The sequence below is a fragment of the Scophthalmus maximus genome, chromosome 12, assembly GCF_022379125.1.
Source record: "Scophthalmus maximus strain ysfricsl-2021 chromosome 12, ASM2237912v1, whole genome shotgun sequence".
In the NCBI taxonomy this organism is placed as follows: Eukaryota; Metazoa; Chordata; class Actinopteri; order Pleuronectiformes; family Scophthalmidae; genus Scophthalmus; species Scophthalmus maximus.
In genome coordinates, this window is record NC_061526.1 from 9,255,458 (window position 1) to 9,277,099 (window position 21,642).

Below are 21,642 nucleotides of genomic sequence, written 5' to 3' on the forward strand. Positions count from 1 at the left end.
TAGGGTTTAAGGGTCAGAGATATGGTGTCAATGAACCCTGAGTTAAATCGTCCACAGTAGTGTATTTAATACAAGTTTGTGTTGTGAGGCGATGTGATTTCATAACGTGCCCTTTTGGACTTAAACAAATATCTGTTGCTTCATCGTCCTAGATTCTCGATAGTGACTCCGCTTCAATTTCATTCCCAAAAACAGCATTGACCTGGTTTCCACAACTGAACCATCATTATTCACTTGTGATTCAAATAGTAATGATGTAAGAATATAAAGAATAAACATGACATTTCTAGAGTGAAAATAAAAGAACATATCAAACTACTAACATCATTGCATAAGGCTGCCTCTACAAAGAGTCTTGTTTAGATGAATTGGTGAAATTTTTCTACAGAATCAGTTTTAGCAAGAAGGAAATTCATCTTTGAGTCCATAAACACAATGTAGTTGTCAATAGTAGATATTTGAAAAGATTGTGCCTATAACATTCAAACTATTCTATTTTTTTTTTCAGGCCCTAATGCTCTTCCGTATGTTTTCATATACTGTCATAAAATAAATCCATGACACGACGCTATGTAAGCACAATTTTAGAAACACTGAAGTCATCTCACACAGATAGGAAATATAGAACCTTTTGTTTGGTCTAAAAATTAGTTGTTGCTTCCACCCCAGCAGATAGCAGCATTGTGAAAGCTGCTTTCACATCATGTTCAACAAATTGTGACTCACCAGTAAAGTCTCCGTCCTTTGCCCTTTTGTTCCTTCACAAAACCTCCGGATGGACTGTGTGCAGCCGTGACTCCGGTTGACTAAACCGCCCCCCCGGCAGATATTGACAAATCCTGAGCAGATCAATAAAAGTGGGCGATGATGTCAACTCTCACCGACAGTCAAAGGATAAATACCAGGTCACATCGGACTTCAGGGTTGAGAAACAGGAGTGAAGACACGAGGAGCCTTACAGACAAGATGAAGACGCTGCTGTTGCTGAGTCTGTGCGTGTACGTCGCCTGGGCTCAAGATAATCTGGACTTTGACGACTACGACATAGTGAGTGTTTGTTCACTTCAAACAAAAAACACACTGTTATCCATTAAAACTGTGTTCAAGTAAATTCACAACACACTTCTCCACTGTCGTTCACAGGAAGCCACAAACTCGCCAGATGTCAATAGAACAGTAGGTTGAAGAACTATGCTCAGATGATTTGACTTCATTCATTTTGTCATCCTTTCATGTCTGACTCGTCTCATTTTCTCTGCACATCCAGTCGGTAGATGCCCGTGGTCACCGTCCTCTCGTGAAGGGCCGGGAAAGCTACACCCCAAGCCGCTATTCCCCACCACCTATTAGCAATGGTGGCAGGTACACAAAAACCCCTTCACCCTTGTGGAAAATAGAGATATTTTCCCCCCCAAAAAAACCCTATAAATTACTCAATCAGCAGCAAAAGATGCTTGAAATATCAAAAGTAACAACCGATTGGCTCCTCTTTGAATTATTACTTTTAGATGTAGTGGCTGCTTGAGGTCGATCTAAACTGTGCCTCAACATTTGACCCAATTAAACTAACAGTCACTAATTTACTTTTATCCTTCTAGTTGTTATTGAGATATTTCAAATGGGATCAAAACTCAGCATCGTGTCTGAAACACATGTCTGTTACTCATGCTTTTGACCAGGTATCGCGGCCGCCCCACACCAGCTCCAGTCCGAGGATCACATTCACAGGAGGAGGAGCAGCCCGAGGCTGGAGGATGCACCCACGCCGCAAAGGAGATGGTAGGACACCAGAGCATCCAACCTCTGCTTTGACGTGTTTCAGCCAAGTAACAACAAACTTCATAGCCTTGTAGACTCCTTCCTCCAAGGAGGCCAATTAAAATCTAGAGGTCTTTTAACTTTTTTTGGGTGATATTTAAAGAAATACTATTGACAAAATGTCTTTTGTTCATTATCAGAGCTTGTTTTAACATAGATGATGAGCTAATAACATTATTTGGCCTTCATTTCTGAATTAATGACAAAGTTCTGTGCTGACGTATTCAGAACCACCACTTTTGGGGGGGTTTTGGGAGGTGACAATTAAAAGTTTTTCTGTCCACCACCAGGGTGTTTTGTGTCCCACGGGCTGTGAGCTGAAGACCATGCTGCTGAAACAAGAGAGGAACGTCAGGACGGTAAATAAAACTTTCAGATTCAGCTCATTTGTGTTCTTCTGTTGTTTTATTCTGGGCGACACTTGCACTTGTACTAATCTCACTTATTATTATTATTTTTTCCCCACAGAGTATTAACGAACTCAAGCCTCAGGTGGACCAATTGTCCAGAAGCAGCAACAACATCTACAACTACGTCAGCAGCATGTCCAACTCTCTGAGGGAGAGACAGAGAATTGTCGGTGGTGAGACCAATGAATTAACGCAGCATAGTTGCATTTTTTTTAATAAACGCATTTATTGGAGTCTGTTATGTCTCTGTCATACAAGACATAGCTTTGCAAACTAATGAGTGGAAACTTTTGATTTATTGGAATGTAGTCAGTGAAGGAAGAAAGAGCTTTTCATAGACACAAAGTTTAACGCTCCTTACAAGCAAAATCTGTTTGATCATATGTAGCATGAAATAAGTGTATCTCCTCAACTTGACCTTGTCTAGAATATTCAAGTGCCAGTGGGAAGCGCAGTTACCATCCCTCCGTCCCTTTTCTTCTCAGACAACAGCAGGGTGGTGGGTCGGTACACTGATCGAGTGGAGGACCAACACGCCTACATCAAGGAGACGGTGGACACTGTCTTCCCTTCCAGCATCAGAGTCCTCGAGGTGGAAATGTTCTGTTACTTTAATTTAACCTTAATCACAGCCACATTGAAATATGCCAGTTGTTATGTCTTGTTTTAATACATTTAATCCCTGAATCCTGTGTATCCAACCTTAAAGGTGAGATACACCCTCCTCTAACCTCACGTGTAATGTGCTGTGGCCGCAGGGGGTCCTGGACAAGGTCAGGCTGAAGATCCAGAAGTTGGAGAAGGCCATCCAGGCCCAGAGGGAGCTGTGCAAGGAGCCCTGCAAGACCAGCTGTCCCATACCTGTTGTGTCTGGTAAGTGTGCCAGCCCCCCCGCCCCTCCCCCCAAACTACAGGCAGGAAAAAAAAGGATTGGGATCTTGTTTGTAGTTACCTTGTTTCGGACTAAATTGTCAATCATTGGATACAAGAACAATGAACCGTTGCCACCCTTGGCAACTAGCAATAGCAGGTAAAAAAGGTGTCTTCTCTGGTGTGGTTCAGGTAAGGAGTGCGAGGAAATCTACCGCCGTGGAGGAAGAGACTCCCAGATGTACCTGATCCAGCCCGACAGCTTCTATCCACCGTACAAGGTCTTCTGTGATCAGACCACCAATAACGGAGGTGAAAATATAATTCAAACACGCAAAACAAACTTTCCTTGCTTTGGTTTTTGCAAACGTTTCTTTTACTCTTCCAGGGTGGGTGCTCATCCAGAGCAGGCTCGATGGCAGCGTTGACTTTGGCCGACGCTGGGACGAATATCGACGAGGGTTCGGCAACATCGCCTTCGATGCCGGAAAGGGTCACTGTGAGACTCCAGGTAAAGCAACAAACTTAATGGAAACCATGATGTTTTCTAAGTTATTTGTGGTTGACTAACATGCCTCTCTGCTCGTACATGTGACAGGTGAATACTGGCTGGGCAACGAGCGCATCAGTCAGCTGACCAAGATGGCTGCCACGGAGGTTCTCATCGAGATGCAGGACTGGACAGGAGACAAGGTGAGGGAATGGTGCATAAATCCACCAACACCCAGCAGTCTCTTTATGAAACCACGTTTAAACCAAATCTCAGCACCCTACATTTTAGGGTTTTTGAGGAAAATGTTAATTTTTTTCTCTGACAATCTATCAAAAGTAGTGATTCCTAAAAAATTCCCCATAGGCTTACCAATATTGTTATATCCGTTGATCTAAAACTTTTCTGCATTGTTTATTCTGTAAAATAAAAGTATTCGTATTTCAGTCATCAGCAAAAATAAAAGCAAGTGATTTAATGCATTTCATTATCTTTGGTTCAGTGGTTTTTTCCTTCTTAATAATAACTTTAAAAGATAATTAATCTTGGGAAAATGGTGTCACCTAGGTCCATGCCCAGTATCGCCAATTCACCATCCAATCAGACACGTCCAACTACGTGATGGCAGTTGATGGTTACTCTGGCAACGCCGGCAACTGTTTGCTGGAAGGATCCTTGGAGTTGTTCGGCATAAACCGAACCATGACCATACACAACGGCATGATGTTCAGCACCTACGACAGAGACAACGACAACTGGTATGTGTGCCCTGTGCGAGAACTAACACAATACATCAAAATACCATAAAAATCCAGCACCTAGTTGTCGTTGGTAACACGCTGTGATAGCACTGTTAAGGTAATTTCTCAAAGGTTCACAGTGCAAAAATCAAGTGTTAATAGTCACTGAAGTTGACCCTGTTCCTTTGAATAGATGTTTTTAAATGCCGGTGCAAACAGTATCAAAAAAACTTTCATAATGTTTGTAACACGATTCCTTTTCGTCCTTGTTTGCCTGAACCAGGACCCCTGGCGATCCCTCCAAACAGTGCTCTCGGGAGGATGGAGGTGGCTGGTGGTATAACCGCTGCCACTCGGCCAATCCCAATGGGCGATACTACACCACTGGAGCCTACACGCAACAAATGGCCAAGCATGGCACAGACGATGGCGTGGTGTGGATGAACTGGAAGGGGAGCTGGTATTCACTCAAGGCCATCAGCATGAAAATCAGGCCGTTCTTCGACAGTTAAATATTTCGGAGACAGGCACATTCAAACGCAACTTTATTCATCTCAATGAAATAAATGAAAATAAAATCTCTTAACTAACATGCAGCATCAAGCTAAAAGTAAAAATTCAGTAAGAGGACATAAAAACTGTCAGATAGAGTTTGATACCTGATTGGTTGTGAGCAAATGTGATGTCTTCAGTGGGGACTACCAAGATGAGTTGACTTACTGTCCACAGCTACTCAATAAAGATATTGAGAAACATACTTTCTGTCTGGTCTAGTTGTTGTTCTGCTTCACCCCAAGAACCTCACATTTTATGCCATACCATATCATACCGTTTTGGTATGGTTAAGTCTGCGACTGGTCCTGGAGACGCCGGTTCAAACCCAGCACCGGATGGAGAGTAGTTACACGGGTAGATCTGAGGTTGGTGATTTAACTCTTATGACACTGAGTGAATTTATCAGGTCCAATAGCTCATGCTGTTAGAGGAAAGACGATGAGTTCATGAAGAGTCACAAGCACCAGGAGAGAAGATTGTAATGAGAAGAGGCAGATCTGAGAGACGCTGGTTCAAACACAGGAAAGGTACGAGTCTTAAGAGACTCGCCGAATTTATCACACTGATAAATAAGTTTACTGGGAAGGGGAGATGGTGGAGCGGAGGAGAAGTCTGAGCAATCAGTGTGTCCGGGAGATTCACATTCAACTGACACATGATCAGTTCAACAAGTCTCATAAAACTTGCACCTTTGACGTCCAATCAGACTGAGTCACCTGCTGCTGAGAAACTCTCACTTCCCTCGCAGTCACCTCTTATAATCTCTTTTCTTTCATGCCTGTTGTTTTATGCCATAATAAACGATGCGTTTTTTTTTCACATTTTTTGCCATACTACTATGCAGTTTTATGCTGTTTTTAGGCCTTACAAAATACACCGTCTCATGCCCTGCCATACTATACTATGTCGTTTTTTCCAGTTTATTGTTATTTGAAAAACAATATAGTATAAAAAGTGAAAAAAGGCAGTATTGTTTGAGTTTACAAGTAACATCTGGTTGAACATACAGAAGTCTGTGTGCAACAGAACAGGTCTCTGGAACTCTGCTGGACTAAACTCCATACTTTCCAGAATACTTTCCCTAATATTGTGTCTTGATGCTGGTGGTGGAGCGCATTCTCTCAATAATGAATTCCCCTCCAAGATCAAGGCACAACATTTTCATACTCATAAAACTATTCAGTGATCCATGTCTGGAAGTAACTGCCTAATTTAGGGAGGCATTGAAATATGTAGCACATTAAGAAACAGGAGTGTAGTTTCATAGCTGAAATGTTCCAATTTGTAAATACACCGAACAGGTAATAATAGCCTTCACTAATAACAACACAAGTTTAATATGTGAAATCTGACATCATCACAGTCAACGAAGGGCACAGAGTTTGAGGCATGTTTCTGACACACTTGCTTTCTACACATAAAAATGTCTGTTTGCTTCATTCAATGTGAAGATATGTTGGAAAAATTTACGCAACCATGGAATTAAGACCGTACTGAACAAACATGCAGTCTGCAAGAGCAAGGTGTCATGGAGATGACTGTCAAACAAACGTTGTTTTTTGTCCTGTTGAAATGGAAGCGAAACACATTCACTGCAGGTCCTCCAGGACCAACCGGTTCTGTCCAATGTCCTCGAACTGGGTCAACAATTCCCTCTGGACAGTCGGGATGGTCTTATACGCAGCAGATGGCGCCGGGCTCATGTCCACAGGCCGCAGCGTGAGACGTGCCATGTCCCGGGGAGGTGTGACGACCTTGCTCCTCTGGTTGACGACCTCGTCCATGTCAGTTTGAAACGTCTGATAAGTGGAATGAGCGACGGTGAACGTCAGTGCCGACTGGCAGGACCCACGGCAGGCTCGCAGCTTCATGTCAACGTCCACCTGGAAGAAAGAACGCATGATTTAGGGGTTATCAATATGTAATGCTGCAAGAAATAAAAACAAAAAGCCAACTTACCACAAGAACTACAATGTGTCACAGGTTTAACTGACCTGAAGATACTCATAAGTATCACTGATGTCAACAGGTGTCATGACCTTGACATTTCACGTAGGGCAAAATTATCCCAATGCTCAGAATCAAAGCATATTTCAGATTGACAATCATCACCTTTGAGGGCAGGTCGGAAACATGAAGCTGGATGTCATCAGCAAAGAAGCAGACACTTTCGCTCAGCTCACAAGTGGGATCAATGTACATACAAGGTTAAAACAAAGGCTTGTGGTAGAACACACTGTTTCATAATTTATATTAAGCCTGCCGTATTCTTACAAGACATAATTGATGTTGTTTGAATTCAGTTTTCTTCTCTACTCGTCAACACTTGGTCACCTCGGTCCGATACAAGTCCTCCACCTGTTTCCGGATGTTGCGGTGCAGCTCGGCGAGTTGCTGCGACAAACCGTCCGAGCGTTTCCGCAGCGCCATGAGACTCCTGGCCAACTCCTCCGCGTCTTCCGCGATCTTCAGCTCCGACACTGGAGAATACACAAAACACAGCGTTGTCAGTCGGCGTCAATCGTCTTTAATTTTGGTCCAGAACATTTAGCGAGCCTCACGGTATCTGCTGACGATCACCCTCCGGTTCGAGTTGTAGACGTGCGTCATCCCCGTCATGGACTTCTCAGACGCTTCCTTGTACGACTTCGCCATCGTGCAAACCCGCCGCAGTTTCCTCTCCAGCTCGGCCTCCGCCTGCGAGATCAAACCCTGCAGTCTGCAGCCAGAGGGGCATTTAGAAACCTGCGGAGAAAAGACAAGGGTGACAAGTTGGGAGGTTGATTGTTTTCCATCTGAGAGGTTTAATTGATTTGTATCTTGGGTATAAAACGCCACTGAATGAAGATATCGTTTCATTTCACGTTATTGGTAATTCAACTGCAGCACCCTCGTCTTACCCAGTCGTCGTCTGAACACAGAGCGGCGTCCGGTCTCGCTCGACATGTCCGGCTTTGACTCGGAGGCCGTCGGCCATCTTGATTCTGCTGCGTCAGCCTTAAACACACTGAAAAGACAAACAACACAACATGGTCCAGTTCAGGGTCAGTTCCCCTGCAACAGAGCTCCAACTCAAACATGACGTTACAGATGTACTTATTTTTGCGTAAGTCAGTCCGACATTTGGACGGGACAAAGGTCTCACTTATCAGTTTTTAGTTAATTATTATTCAGGTTTTTTTGTAAAAGTTGAAGCTGACAGCATCATATCTCCTTTTTAAATCTCATTTAATGGAACATTGTCACTTTCAGTGTGTAAAGTAAAACACTACCATTAAAATAATGTATACATGAATGTTAACATTAATAACATATGTGAACTTTATTTAATTGATGCAAAATGTGGGTCTTAAACGTTTGTTGGTGATGTTCATGATTTCTTTTATTCTTAATAACATAGGTATAATTAAAGCTCAAACTATAATAAGGGTCTAATTTGTCTTTATCATTATATCACTTATTTTTCATTGTTGTAAAACAGTAAAAACCTCCGTAGGCACTTTCCATTAAATATCATTGTCATATTTGTAGATACGTTTAATAATTTTACAATTATGTATTTTTGTGTATTTCAAAGGCTTATTACTTTCCGACTATTTATAATATCAATTGTTTTGTTTTTGAGTAAGATTTGTACAGAAATGACGGCTCAGACCACAGCGAGCTGAAATGAACATTGAATCTTTATTGATCGAGCAGAGTTCAGCAACAGCGGGAAACATCAGGTTTTTCCAAGAACACTGGTTTGGTAACACACACAGGTCAATCGCATTTACACAGTGGGTTGACAAATACACAAATTAAGATACACAGCGACTTTGTTTGACATGATTCTGAAATCCCGAACAACCTTTGATTTTTGTCCTCAAATATCTATTCATCTTAGCTCTCTCCTGTTTGACCTCCTCCCTGAATTCATCCTCGTTGTTTTCTCTGCGTCTCATTAAAAAGCGAGTGGTCGGATGAACATCCGGACCGTTTTCAGGCTGTAGTCGGCCGGTTTGTACGTCACCCAGACGACTCCGTTCTCTATCTTGTACGGCGTGTTTTTCTCCGGGTCGTACGTGCCCCTGTAATAAATCCCATTTAAGTTGGCCGACTGGCAGTTGTTGTACCACCACCCGCCCCCGTACATCTCCGCGCAATTGCCCTCCCACGTGTCATTGTCTTTGTCTAAGGTGCTGAACTTCATCCCGTTGTGGATCAGGTAAGACGCCGTGTCGGACTTGGGCATCGTCAGCGCGTCGCCGGCGTCCCCCGTGTACCCTGACACATGCAGCGGGAACCCCTCCGACTCCGAACCAACTCTTATCATGTACTCGGCGCCGGCCACGCCCCCCTCCCAATCCTCAAGCTCCACTTTCAGCATGGTCTCGCCCCGACTCGTCAACAGGTGGAGGTTCCGGTTGCCGAGCCAAAACTCCCCCTTACCCTGTGCGTCGACCGAGCCGAACCCGCTGCGGTATTCGACCCAGGTGCGGTTGAAGCCGAGCGCGCCGCTTTCCCTCTGCTGGACTAGCAACCACCCTCCCATTAGCCCCTCCTGCTGGCAGTAAACCTCCACTAACGCCGCGGAGTCGGCGCCGCCAGGTTTGATGCTAAACAGGCCGTTGGTTTCCCCTTTCAGGTGGTTCTGGTGGGCTTCGACACAATCTGCGGACACAGAGGGGCACACCGCAGTCCGCGAGTTAGCTCGGACCGGCTGGCTCTTTGGGTTCGGCTGGCTTACACGGGCGCACTTTCCCTACAAATTCAGTGAATATTTCTGAGAATCTGGGGGTTTAACACGTGAAGATTTTACTTTGGGGACAATATTTTCATTTCGACAACGGTTCAATTCTCTCTTATATCAGAGAGTTTGGTTCGTGACTTTTATTTTAATTTTTAAAGCTCTGAAAACTGGCAAACACTCGCTACAATTGACTCATTCCCCAAACGTATATTTGGCAAACCATATTTGAAACTTGAGAATCCTCCGTCCGGTTTCGTTGGATTTCTTTTTTCATCACGAAGCAAAAAGCAGCCCTTTAGTTTCTTGTATTACACATTGATTTGATACGCAACATATTTTTTAAGCTCTAGCAAAAAACAATAAGATGCTGTGTTCACTTCGTGGGGGCTTCCTAACAAGCTAGCTAACGCGCGGCATCTATCTGAACGTCGCCCCCCTCTCCCTCTCACATTTTCACTCCCGGTCTGATGTTTCGGTACCTTTTCCTACATAATCAGCCTGTCGCTCAACGCGCGTGCTCTTCACACTGCGGGCGTGGAAATCGGGAACGTCCTCCTCCGCCGCGTCCGTCATGAACGCACCAAGGTCACCAAACGGATCCAATCCAAATCCATCCCTGGTACCTCCGGTGAGGCTTCCTTTGGTGCCACCGCCGTGGACAGTCTTGGTGTGAAGAGATGAAGAGAAGGAGGAGGAGGAGGAGGAGGAGGAGGAGCCAAGGGTGGGGAAAAAGACGCCCATTCCTCCCTTGCTGCTGTCGGCTATAACCTGACACTCAGGGCCTCCCTCATACACTTCCTCCACATTCTCCACCGGCCCCGTCTTCGTGTGGACGATGGTCCTCCTGGTGCTCTTGGTGCAGGAGGTGGTTTTAGTGGACACGGAGCTCGAACTGGGCTGGCTGTCGCCATGTCCTCCGAGCTCAGTGATGGATTTCGAGGAGGAGGAGGCGGCGGCGGAGGAGGAGGAGGACGATGTCGAGGATTTAGATGAAGAGAATGCGGTACCTGTGTCCTTGGAGATGGTTGCTGGGAATGTGGGGGAGCCTTCCTCCTCCAGGACCAACTGGACGCTTTTCACCTGAGAGAGGAAAAGAAAAACTTGAGAACATGAGTGTGCAGGTTCTGTAAAAAGATGGTGAGATGTGTTTTTTTGTGAAGATATCATCCTATTTCGCCCAAATGAACACTCGTTACTCACGGAAAAGAATACATCGTCTTGCTTCAGTGATGCCAGCGTGGAGTCGCCGCCGCCGCCGCCGCCGCCAGTCTTGTAGACGCTGTCCAAAACGGCGGCATCCAGCGGCCTGCTCTTCATCACGTACAGCGTCCCCACGGTCTCGATTCTCTGACCGGACTTGGATTCCAGCTGGTTGACCTGTGTGTGGATGTGAAAGAGAGTCAACTAAAACACCTGATATTTAAAGGATTGTCAGAACTGGCTGTCACACAATCGCGCGTGGATCCGTTCAGGTGTGAGAAAATAGAATGTAAAGCGGGAAAAGAGCCCAATTGTTGAAGAAGATTCTGTGTGAAGTTACGGGACCAGCGAGCTCGTCCTCACCTGTTTGTCCAGCGCCTCGTAGCTCTCCATGTCCACCTGGTATTCGCCGTAGCTTCTGCACGACCCTTTGCAGGAGCGAAGCTTGATGTCAATGTCCACCTGACGAACAGAGGAGACGGGGTGTTCAAATACACTATCCACAGATAATCCAGACGGAACGTCTGTCCACATACTTTTGACATCTGTTTCAACTGAATTAAAAAAAGTATTGTAACACAGAAATGTATGATTTCTCTTCAGACTTTTACTAGCCATGGCTAACTTTGGCTAAAGCTGAATTTACACATTGAGCTAATCAATGTCTCTGTTGTGCCTCTGTACCTCCAGCCTCTTCATCTCCACGACCTGGTCATTGACCCGGTCCTTCAGGGCGGCCAGGATCCTCAGCTGTCGGTCGATCTTGATCTTCATGTCAGTGATTCTCTGACGCAGACTCTGGGCCAGGTTGTAGTAGCTGTCGTCATGACCTGGGGGAGGAGCCGAGGTTTACACGTTTTTAATTTAAAACTTTATTATCCCGTCTGCCAGTTTACAATATGATAAACTGTGTAAACAAGTGAAAGGTTCATATATATATATTATCGTGTCATGTCACAGTGTTTTTACGTTTTCACGACAAACACTAAATTCAAACATGACTTTTGGGGGTTTAAGGTTTTCTGTGCAGTTGTGTTTGATGATTTTTCCTTTTCTTTTGTGCCCAGCTAAAAATCCCACGACATGAAACTGTGCCCAACAAATTTGAATCAGTAAAAGTAGATATTATTTAACGAATATATATATTTAACTTAATAAAGTAGAATAACTTGTCAATGTGTTGTTATCATATAAAAATATTTTTGCATGACTTTTTTCAAGCATATGCCTCAAAAATGACATATCGTAGATAAAATGATTTGACACATTTGAGCACAATCATGACACGTTAAAGTTCACAGACAGAAAACGGAGCTTGCTGCAGGTTTTGTTAAAACAATCGTACAAAATGATCCTATGGAGGCTCGGCACCAATATGAGAGGAAATCAGAGCCATATTTGTATTTATTTCAGTAATAATCAAACTCTTCCCAACACACACACTCACCAGCGTCGAGGGTGAGCTTCTCCTTCAGGTAGTCGTAGGTCTGCTTGGACACCTGGTCGGTCGAGTGGTGCTTGTTCGTGTTCTGTTCCAGGATGCCGCGGATCTTCTCGATCCTTTTCAGCAGACTGTGGTCGTTTTTATCCATCAGACCCTGGATCCTGCAGCCCGACGGGCATTTGTAGCCCTGATGGGAGGACGGGACAGAGAAGGAAACTTTAAAAATGTTGCTTATGGTAAAATTTCGTGTCATTATCTTTGTTTGTGGAGGCAGCAGGACGAGGCGAGATTCTTTACCCAGTCGTCGTCTGTGCAGAAGGGCCACTCCTTCTGAGAGGCGCACTTCTCCGACCTGGTGGCCATTTCCACCGGACGAGCTCCTCTCGGGTTGACCACGGTCTACAAAGACAGAAAAACAACAATGAGTCTGAGCGCAGACGTCGTCTCGTTCTTCAGACACGGATCACTGCAAAAAGAACAGTTGTTGTGGACACAAAGGAGATTAATGTAATTTACTTTGGGCGACAAGCAAAAGAAATACATCAAACCAAAGGTTTAAAGGTTATACAATTTAGTTAAATTCCAGTTCAGTTTATGTGTGTGTGGTATATCTAATTTTTATTTGTATACATTTATAAAAATCTGGCAAACAAACTTATGAAATTACAATAAAAAATTCTTGTTAAAAATTGCGATGTAACCTGCTCCTCACAAATTCATAGAGAGATGACAAAGTATTACACTTTCATTTGAATTCCTTCGTCTTTTTAATAACGGCAAATATGAAATATTATTTGATAAATATATTAAAAAACAAAAGGGGACATGTTTGTCTCATCGAGTGGAAGTAACACAGGTTATTATTATGGAAAGTATGAAATATATTTGTATAAATGTATTCATTGTATTTTTCATGAAGTTGAAACAGAATCACATGACTGAAGTTATATAAGCAAGATCATATAAAATGACTAGTATATAACTGAAAAAACTATTATAATTATTATTAATAAGAGCTTCATTAACAAAAGCAGATGAACTGAAGATAAATTAGTAATTATAAAACAAATTGCTACAACATAAAAATGACCAAAAACAAAATAATAGTCCTTGCAAATTAAAAAAAAATTAATTGAAAGTTGAGGTTGTTGTGTTTTTTAAATGTGTAGTGAAACTCACGTCAGCCGCCGCGGCACAACTCAGACCCAGGCAGACGAGCACGTGGAGTAGTTTCATCTTGTCGAACGCTTTGTCGCTGAATGATTCTCCAACGCCGCCGCCGCAACCATTTGAACCCTCCGAGAGTCAGTTCTGACAGAACGTGTGACTCAGCGTTGAGTCACTCGATGTTTGTCGATCACACAAACACTGTGTTCAGTGATTTACTGGGACCTGATACAAGTGTTTGCTCAAAGTAAACAGTGACAGGAAAAGTGATCGTGAGCCAACGATGACAAACTGATCAATGTGAGAACATGAAAAACAAAATTTTTGTCACTGAGGAGAGTTTTTGCCTTTTTACTTTGACTCAGTTTAATTTTAAATCAAATCTACATGAATGAATGGGGGTCTGTGGCAATGATACTGGGTGGAAAGAAAAAAAGGCAGTTTTCTTTATAAGAGATATTAAACTATAGTAGGGCTGCAACTAACGATTATTTTCATAATCTGTCGGTTAATTTCTCGATTGATCAATCGGTTCATAAAATGCCGTTAAATGGTGAAAAATGTTAATCGTGCTTCTCCAAACCCCCAAGATGATGTTTTGTTTTGTCCTCACAGTGGAGCAAAGAAACCAGAACATATTGATATTTAAGAAGCTGAAATCAGAGAATTTAGATTTTTTTTCTCCATAAAAACTACTTGGACCGCTGAATCGATTGTCAAAATATTGGGCGAATAATTTAGTTATCAATCAGTAATCGATTACTGTTGCAGCTCTAAACAATAGATTTTGTTCCATCAGATGACATTTGCACCTTTTCAACCGTAGTGAAATATCTTTCTCCTCTTCCCCCCATAGCTCAAATCTCTCACATACGGGCGCCGCCATTAATCCGTAGATCTCCAAACCACAATTTTCACGTGGACCATTCGTGTTGGAATCATTTCCCCACCAAGTGTGAAGACAAAAAAACGATCTCAAAGCTTAAAACCCAGGAGCACGGTGTTTAGGGTCTCCCACATGGACAAGATGGACGAACTTCCCGTTTACGGATCAGAGTCCTCGACTCTCTGCGTCCTTCTTGTTGTGCGTGGCCTTGTGGCTGGTGAGATGCTGCAGGAGTCTGAAGCTTCGCTCGCAGCGTTCACACTTGAACGGCCTCTCGTCCGTGTGGATGCGCAGGTGCTTTGTCAGATTGCCCTTGTGGTTGAAGCGCTTGCGGCTTCTCGCCAGAGTGGATCAGCCGGTGCTTCCTGAGGTTCACTGCCTGGCCGAAGCACTTGCCGCACTGCGGGCATCGGTGCGGCTTCTCCGACGTCTCCCTGCACTCGTGGTCGGTGAGCGCCGCCCGGTCCGGGTACTGCTGCCCACACAGGGAGCAGCGCAGCGTCCTCTCGGCGTGGACGGACCGGTGCGTCTTCAGAGTGGAGAGCTGGGCGAAGCCTTTGCCGCACGAATCGCACGCGTACGGCTTCTCGCCCGTGTGGCTGCGCTGGTGGCTGATCAGGTGCTGCAGGAGGCGGCAGCTCTTGCCGCAGTGCGAGCAGCTGTACGGTTTCTCCCCGGTGTGAATCATCTGGTGCTTCTTCAGGTTGTTCTTGTCGCCGAAGGCCTTCGGGCACACGGTGCACTTGAAGGGCCTCTCGCCCGTGTGGGTGAGCTGGTGCGCCGCCAGCGACACGTGAATCCTGAAGCGCTTCGGACACGACGGGCACTGGTACGGTCTCTCGCCTGTGTGGAGGCGCTCGTGCCGCTTCCGCTTGGACGCCTGCTCGAAGGTTTTCTCGCAATAGCTGCAGCGGAACGGCCTCTCCTCGGAGTGACTGAGCAGGTGGGTTTTGAGGTCCCCCCTACGGGCGCAGGTCTTGCCGCAGTGCTCGCACATGAAGGTCTTCTCGCGGGTGTGCACCAGCCGGTGCTGCTTCAGGGTGCCTTCCCTGCTGAAGGACTTCTCTCCGGTGTGGGTGAGCAGGTGCTGCCGCAGGGTGTGCGACAGGTAGAAGCTCTTCTCACACCGCGTGCAGGCGCGGCGTCTTTCTCGCGGCGCCTCCGACGGCACTTCCCCCCGGTGGTTTTCTTTGTGAACGCGCGAATGAAGCCTCAAGTGGCGCCTGGTCCGAAACGACCGGCTGCGGCCGCTGCTTGAAAACGTGTCCGGCTGCGTCTGCTTCGACGCCGAGACGCTGCAGTGATGCCTCTGGTGTCGGATGACGTTGTACCTCCTCACAAAGGGTTTCCCACAACGCTCGCAGCGGTGCGATCGGGGTGTGGACGCACTTTCCCTCAGGTTCTTCTCTGAGAGAGAGAAAAAAGGAAGAAATACACAAAAATTTAAATGTTGATGTTTTTCTTTTTCCTCAGAAAAGACCGAGAGTAAAAGCCAAGAAGATCTCGAAAGTCAATTGTAGCAGCTGTAAATGAACCTTAGCCTTCGTGAAAAACATTGAATCTAAAATGGCATAAATTAATTTAAACCTCATTTGAATTTTGGGATCAGAACTCATCTAAGAGAAGTTGCGATACCGTTTTAACTAAACCAGAAATCTTCTTCTTCACCACTCGATGAACATTACTTGCCAGTGGCAGTACAACGATTTTAGGGTGAAGAAGAAATGATTTCTGAAAAATAAAAATGATAAAATGTTTTCATCTGAGTGACTTTCAGACTTTTTTATCCATAAATGTAACTCTCAGATCAGAATCAGACAAATGAGCCAATAACTACTGAATCAACCAGTCGAGAAAAAATACGAATCCAAACAATGACGTGAGAAATAATCCACCGACCAAGGACATCAGACGTGTTTGAACGAGAGGGTTTCTGTCAAAACGATTAAACAGAAACTACCTGAACTAAACGGTTGAATATGAACATCACTACTTTTATAGCAAGAAAATTTAAGCTTAAGTTTTGTTTTAAAACATTTTCTATAAAATAAACAAAACCAGAATAGATTTTTATTTTGAAAGAAACGTTTTACCTCCGGGCTCAGCCGCTCTGGCGGCGTGACGTCCTCATGCCGCCCGTCAGCGAGTCTGATCCGAGCGACTCGGGGAGTTTGTCGTCCTGTGACGGCGTCCCAGTCGCCCCCGCGTGACGTCGCTGGAGTTCTCCGTCATCGCACTCCGACGCCTCTTCTTCTTTGAATAAACAGATCTCCGCCTTGACGCCGGAGCAGCACTCCTCCTGACCCGACGTCATCGTCAGCATCTTCTCTTCAGAGTCGTCCTCAGGCTGCCCCCGACTGGACACAGGAATCCTTCAGCACGGACACGTCGTCTGGTGAAGGTGAAGAACAAAAGAAACGAAAAAATAAGGTGATTTAAAAAATACACAAACTGAATTAAAGAGTTTAAATGGACACAGCCGCTCACCCTCCGGCTCCAGCTTCAGAGTTGCTCTGCGAGACACCGGAGTCTTCTTCACGCAGTCCACCAGGAGGCGGAGAGCCGCCTGAGGCCCAGCAGAGATGCCATTGGACCGGATCCACACACCTGAAAGACATCATCTGTTAATAAATGAATGTAATAATTAATATATGTTGAATATGTTATCCCAGAAGACTCCGGAAGCGGTTGCAAGGTACCGACGGGCCCGAAGGGCTGCAGCCTCTGCCGTGTCAGAGGCAAAACAGCGGATGTGGGAGAAGTCATGGAGAAGGACTTTAGGTCGGCACCAAGATGCTTATAAAAAAAACATTCGACATCTCAAGAGGGGGAAACGGGAAACCATCCACGCTGTGTACAGTAGGGATGGGACACTGTTGACCTCAACTGAGGAGGTAATCGGGCGGTGGAAGGAGCATTTTGAGGAACTCCTGAATCCGACTTCCACACCCTCCATGGTAGAGGCAGAGCTGGAGGCTGATGGAGGATCATCGTCAATTTCCCTGGCGGAGGTCACTGTGGTAGTCAAACAACTTCACAGTGGCAAAGCCCCGGGAGTTGATGAGATCCGCCCAGAAATGTTGAAAGCTTTGGGTATGGAGGGGCTGTCTTGGTTGACACGTCTCTGCAACATTGCGTGGAAGTCGGGTACAATGCCAAACGAGTGGCGGTTCCCCTGTTCAAAAAAAGGGGGACCAGAGAGTGTGTGCCAATTACAGGGGTATCACATTTCTCAGCCTCCCGGGTAAAGTCTACTCCAAGGTGCTGGAAAGGAGGGCTCGGCCAATAGTCGAACCACAGATTGAAGAGGAACAATGTGGATTCCGTCCTGGAAGTGCAGCAATGGACCAGCTCTTTACCCTTGCAAGGATCCTGGAGGGGGCCTGGGAGTATGCCCATCCAGTCTACATGTGTTTTGTGGATTTGGAGAAGGCATATGACCGGGTCCCCCGGGAGGTGCTGCGGGAGTATGGGGTGAGGGGCTCGCTTCTTGGGGCCATCCAATCCCTGTATTCTCAAAGCAAGAGCTGTGTCCGGGTTCTCGGCAGTAAGTCGGATTCGTTCCCGGTGGGGGTTGGTCTCCGCCAGGGGTGCGCTTTGTCACCAATCCTGTTCGTGATATTCATTGACAGGATATCGAGGCGTAGTCATGGTGGGGTTGCAGCTCAGTGGGCTGGGGATCTCATCACTGCTTTTTGCAGATGATGTGGTCCTGATGGCACCATCGGTCTGTGACCTTCAGCACTCAATGGATCAGTTCGCAGCCGAGTGTGAAGCGGTTGGGATGAGAATCAGCACCTAAAAATCTGAGGCCATGGTTCTCAGCAGGAACCCTCTGGATTGTCTACTCCCGGTAGGGAATGACCCCTTACCTCAAGTGAAGGAGTTTAAGTACCTTGGGGTGTTGTTTGCGAGTGAGGGGCCAATGGAGCGTGAGATTGGCCGGAGAATTGGAGCAGCGGGGGCGGTATTGCACTCGCTTTACCGCACCGTTGTGACAAAAAGGGAGCTGAGCCGGAAGGCAAAGCTCTCGATCTACCGGTCAATCTTTGTTCCTACACTCACCTATGGTCATGAAGGATGAGTCGTGACCGAAAAAACGTGATCGCGGGTACAAGGCCGAAATGGGTTTTCTTAGAAAGGTGGCTGGGGTCTCCCTTAGAGATAGGGTGAGAGGCTCAGTCATCCGTGAGGAACTCGGAGTAGAGCCGACTGCTCCTTTGCGTAGAAAGGAGCCAGTTGATGTGGTTCGGGCATCTGGTAAGGATACCCCCTGGGAGGTGTTCCAGGCACATCCACCTGGGAAGGGTACTCAGGGTAGACCCAGGGATTATATCTCCACACTGGCCTGGGAACGCCTCAGGATCCCCCAGTCAGAGCTGGGTAATGTGGCCCGGGAAAGGAAAGTTTTGGGCCCCCTACTGAAGCTGCTGCCGCCGCGATCCGACTCCGGATAAGCGGTTGAAGATGAGATGAGATGACAATGCAGAGAAGATTTTGCAAAATATACAAAATAACTTTACATTGAAATATTTGTTTGTTTGTGTTTTCTTTTTATTCATAGTTATTTATAATGAAGTTTATGGTTAAACTGTAAAATGTCCAGGGCTGCAACTCACAACTATTTTCATAATTTATTAATCTGCCGATAATTTTCTCGATTAGTTGTGTTGTCAATGAAATGTCAGAAAATTGTGGAAAATGCGTGTTTCCCAAACTCTAACATGATGTTTTGTTTTGTCCACAGATCTTCAGTTCACTGTCACAGAGGAGCAAAGAATCCAGAGCATATTCACATTTAAGAAGCTAAAATCAGAGAATTTTCACTTTTCTTTCCCCATAAAAACTACTTGAACCGATTCATCGATTATCAAAATAGTTGGCGAATAATTTACTAATCTACCAATAATTGATTTATCGATTAACTGTTGCAGCTCTGAAAATATTATTTTACTTTGTCATTCGGGTTTGATTACAACATTATGTCTATATCAAAAAATGCATCAGTCCATATATTGATATCGGAATTTTTTTTACTCATTAATATCGATATCGCACCCCCCATTCATCCACATTGATCAAGGTCTAATGATAATAAAGTCAGAGGTTGGAAACCTTTTGCAGCAAAATAATGTTGAATTAATTCACTTTATCACATACACACACACACACAAACATATATATATATATGTTTGTGTGTGTGTGAATATATGTGTATATATACACGTACTGTGTATATATATTTATATATTCATACATTGATATACATATATATGTATGAATATATATATATGTGTGTATATTTACACGTATATATACATATATACACACACATGCAGGCATATATATTGCGAAAATGTTTTACTTGTATCTTTGCTTCCTTCAGTTGTGTTTATACCTTGTGAAGCCATTTCTTTCCCTCATTCATGTATATTGTGTGAATATGAATAGTTAGGTTAAAGACACCACAGTGAAAAAAAGCAGGTTGTATTTATTATTGTGATTTAGCTGAATGAGCACGGGGCTAACTTTAGCACTGATTAGCTCCCGTCCACAGGTTAAGTTATTATTATTATTTTTTAAACTTCGTGCTAAAAAGCAAACTGGAAACAAACAATAAGGAAAATATTACCGAGCGGAGTCGTCCCGGTGCTAACGCCTGAGCTACACGGTGCTAACGTGTCAGTCTTGTTCAGTTCATGTTGTTAATAAGTTTTATAAAAGTGTGTTTCTTCTTATTATTATTTTCATGACGTTACGTGTGAAAGTGAACTGTGCCCGTGCGACACGCTGCTTCCGGGTTCCCTTCAGTGACGGCTCTATCAACCAATGGGGGGTAAAGTACAAATGAAAAGGGGGCGGGGTTGTCGGAGATGAGATCTCGTGAAGGACAAAAATCATTAAATACGCTTTTTGAAAAAGAAATATGATAAAAACAATTACTTTTAAAACAAAATGTTATGAGCTGGTCCATCATTGATTAATATTAATAATAAATATTTCTGTCTGATAATGTAATTACTTTTATACACTATAGACCGTTTAGATAGATCGAGCAAGACATTTCATTTTTTTAATCCATTTAAATTCACTTCACAGCAATTGTTTGGATAACTATTCAAGTAACCTTGAATACCAGAATAATAGAATAATATATGCATGAATACCGGCCCTGTGATAGGCTGGCGACCTGTCCAGGGTGAACCCCGCCTCTCGCCCAATGTTAGCTGGGATTGGCTCCCGCGACCCTTAAATGGATAAAGCGGTAGACGATGAATGAATGAATGCATGAATACCAAGTATAAAGATATATATTTTTTGTAATAATAGTAGTGTTTTAAATTTACTGTATATAACAATTAATAATATTTATTTCCATCCATCTAACTATGTTTTTGCATATCTAGAAAATAATGTTTTTACGTATAAAATGTGTTAAGCCATTCATTTTCAAATTTAAAATATTTTTATATTATTGTTGTATGTGTGTATGATGTTTTATCATTTTTACTAAACAACATTGAATTTGAGAAAACAAGGAGAAAAACCCCCAAAACATTTGAAAAATATTGAGAAAATATTACAGTGTATTTCTGTCCTGTGTGTGTGATTTGTGAACACCACTAGATGGAGCCGCAAGATAAAGATTTTCCTTCCTCTTTACAGCGGGTTTGATTCTTAGCAGTGATTTGAACTGTTTTAACGAAGAAGCGAGGTTTAGCTTTAGGAGACACAGATTTTAAATTATACAGTGTGTACACACCCTTTATTTATAAATACTCACTCTGAAATAAATCATTGGCCCGTCAGTGACACAATTTAATGTGACACCAATATGTTTCTTTCATGAGAAAGAAAAAAGAAAAGAAAAAAGCTGAAATCCTGCAGGTCCTCAGGCCGACAGCGGATTCAAACTCACACGTTACAAGACTGGAGACACAAACACACAATCTCCTCTTCTGAACATGGACATATTCACGGCCCCTTTGAAAAGTCTTTTAATGATGCTGTTGGCTTGTGAAGCTCAATTAATGACTTTCAAATTATAAAAACTCGCCTTTTGTTGTACATGACTGTTTAATGGTCGGACTAGGCTGTCAGCTGGGTGGGGGACAAATCAATATGTCTTTATTCCTCCCAGCAGCTGGTGCAGGGAAACATGGGCTGACCTGACAAAAGACTCCGTTATGGAGGACTTATACATCTATACGTCAATTATCTTTACTGCTTTATAAAAGTATATTTGTATTTTTAAATCTTAAATTGAGTTATACATTTTTTAAATCAGCTCAGTCAGAAGAAGAAATCGTCTTAATCTGCCGCAAGAAAA

The 21,642-nt window shown here is 44.1% G+C and overlaps 3 protein-coding genes across 4 annotated transcripts; 1 reads left to right on the forward strand and 2 right to left on the reverse strand.

Moving 5' to 3' along the window:
* The first annotated feature begins 887 nt into the window (after positions 1-887).
* fgb (fibrinogen beta chain) lies at positions 888-5,085 on the forward strand. The gene is made up of 13 exons (XM_035607037.2): positions 888-1,047; positions 1,144-1,176; positions 1,268-1,362; positions 1,680-1,779; positions 2,109-2,177; positions 2,287-2,401; positions 2,714-2,820; positions 2,987-3,101; positions 3,291-3,410; positions 3,487-3,609; positions 3,697-3,791; positions 4,156-4,346; positions 4,612-5,085. The coding sequence occupies exons 1-13, from the start codon at positions 967-969 to the stop codon at positions 4,838-4,840; spliced, it is 1,473 nt and encodes a 490-aa protein (XP_035462930.2). The 5' UTR covers positions 888-966; the 3' UTR covers positions 4,841-5,085.
* A 1,116-nt stretch (positions 5,086-6,201) lies between these two features.
* On the reverse strand, positions 6,202-13,579 carry LOC118284026 (fibrinogen alpha chain). Of its 2 annotated transcripts, XM_035606587.2 has the most exons (11): positions 13,439-13,579; positions 12,557-12,658; positions 12,263-12,446; positions 11,500-11,645; positions 11,179-11,277; positions 10,816-10,992; positions 10,095-10,695; positions 7,784-7,890; positions 7,445-7,628; positions 7,218-7,363; positions 6,202-6,766 (listed from the first exon to the last, which is right to left on the reverse strand). In XM_035606587.2, exons 1-11 carry the CDS (start codon positions 13,493-13,495, stop codon positions 6,473-6,475), a joined length of 2,097 nt encoding a protein of 698 aa, XP_035462480.2. In that variant the 5' UTR covers positions 13,496-13,579; the 3' UTR covers positions 6,202-6,472. The 2 variants fall into 2 exon arrangements, with proteins under 2 accessions (XP_035462480.2, XP_035462489.2); XM_035606596.2 differs by lacking the exons at positions 6,202-6,766; positions 7,218-7,363; positions 7,445-7,628; positions 7,784-7,890 and adding an exon at positions 8,549-9,536.
* Positions 13,580-14,201: 622 nt separating this feature from the next.
* On the reverse strand, positions 14,202-20,375 carry LOC118284290 (oocyte zinc finger protein XlCOF15-like). The gene is given in 5 exon segments (XM_035607070.2): positions 14,202-14,606; positions 14,608-15,719; positions 16,406-16,704; positions 16,800-16,919; positions 19,945-20,375. Coding segments are annotated over 2 exon segments (831 nt in total). The 5' UTR covers positions 15,310-15,719; positions 16,406-16,704; positions 16,800-16,919; positions 19,945-20,375; the 3' UTR covers positions 14,202-14,477.
* Between the last annotated feature and the right edge of the window lie 1,267 nt (positions 20,376-21,642).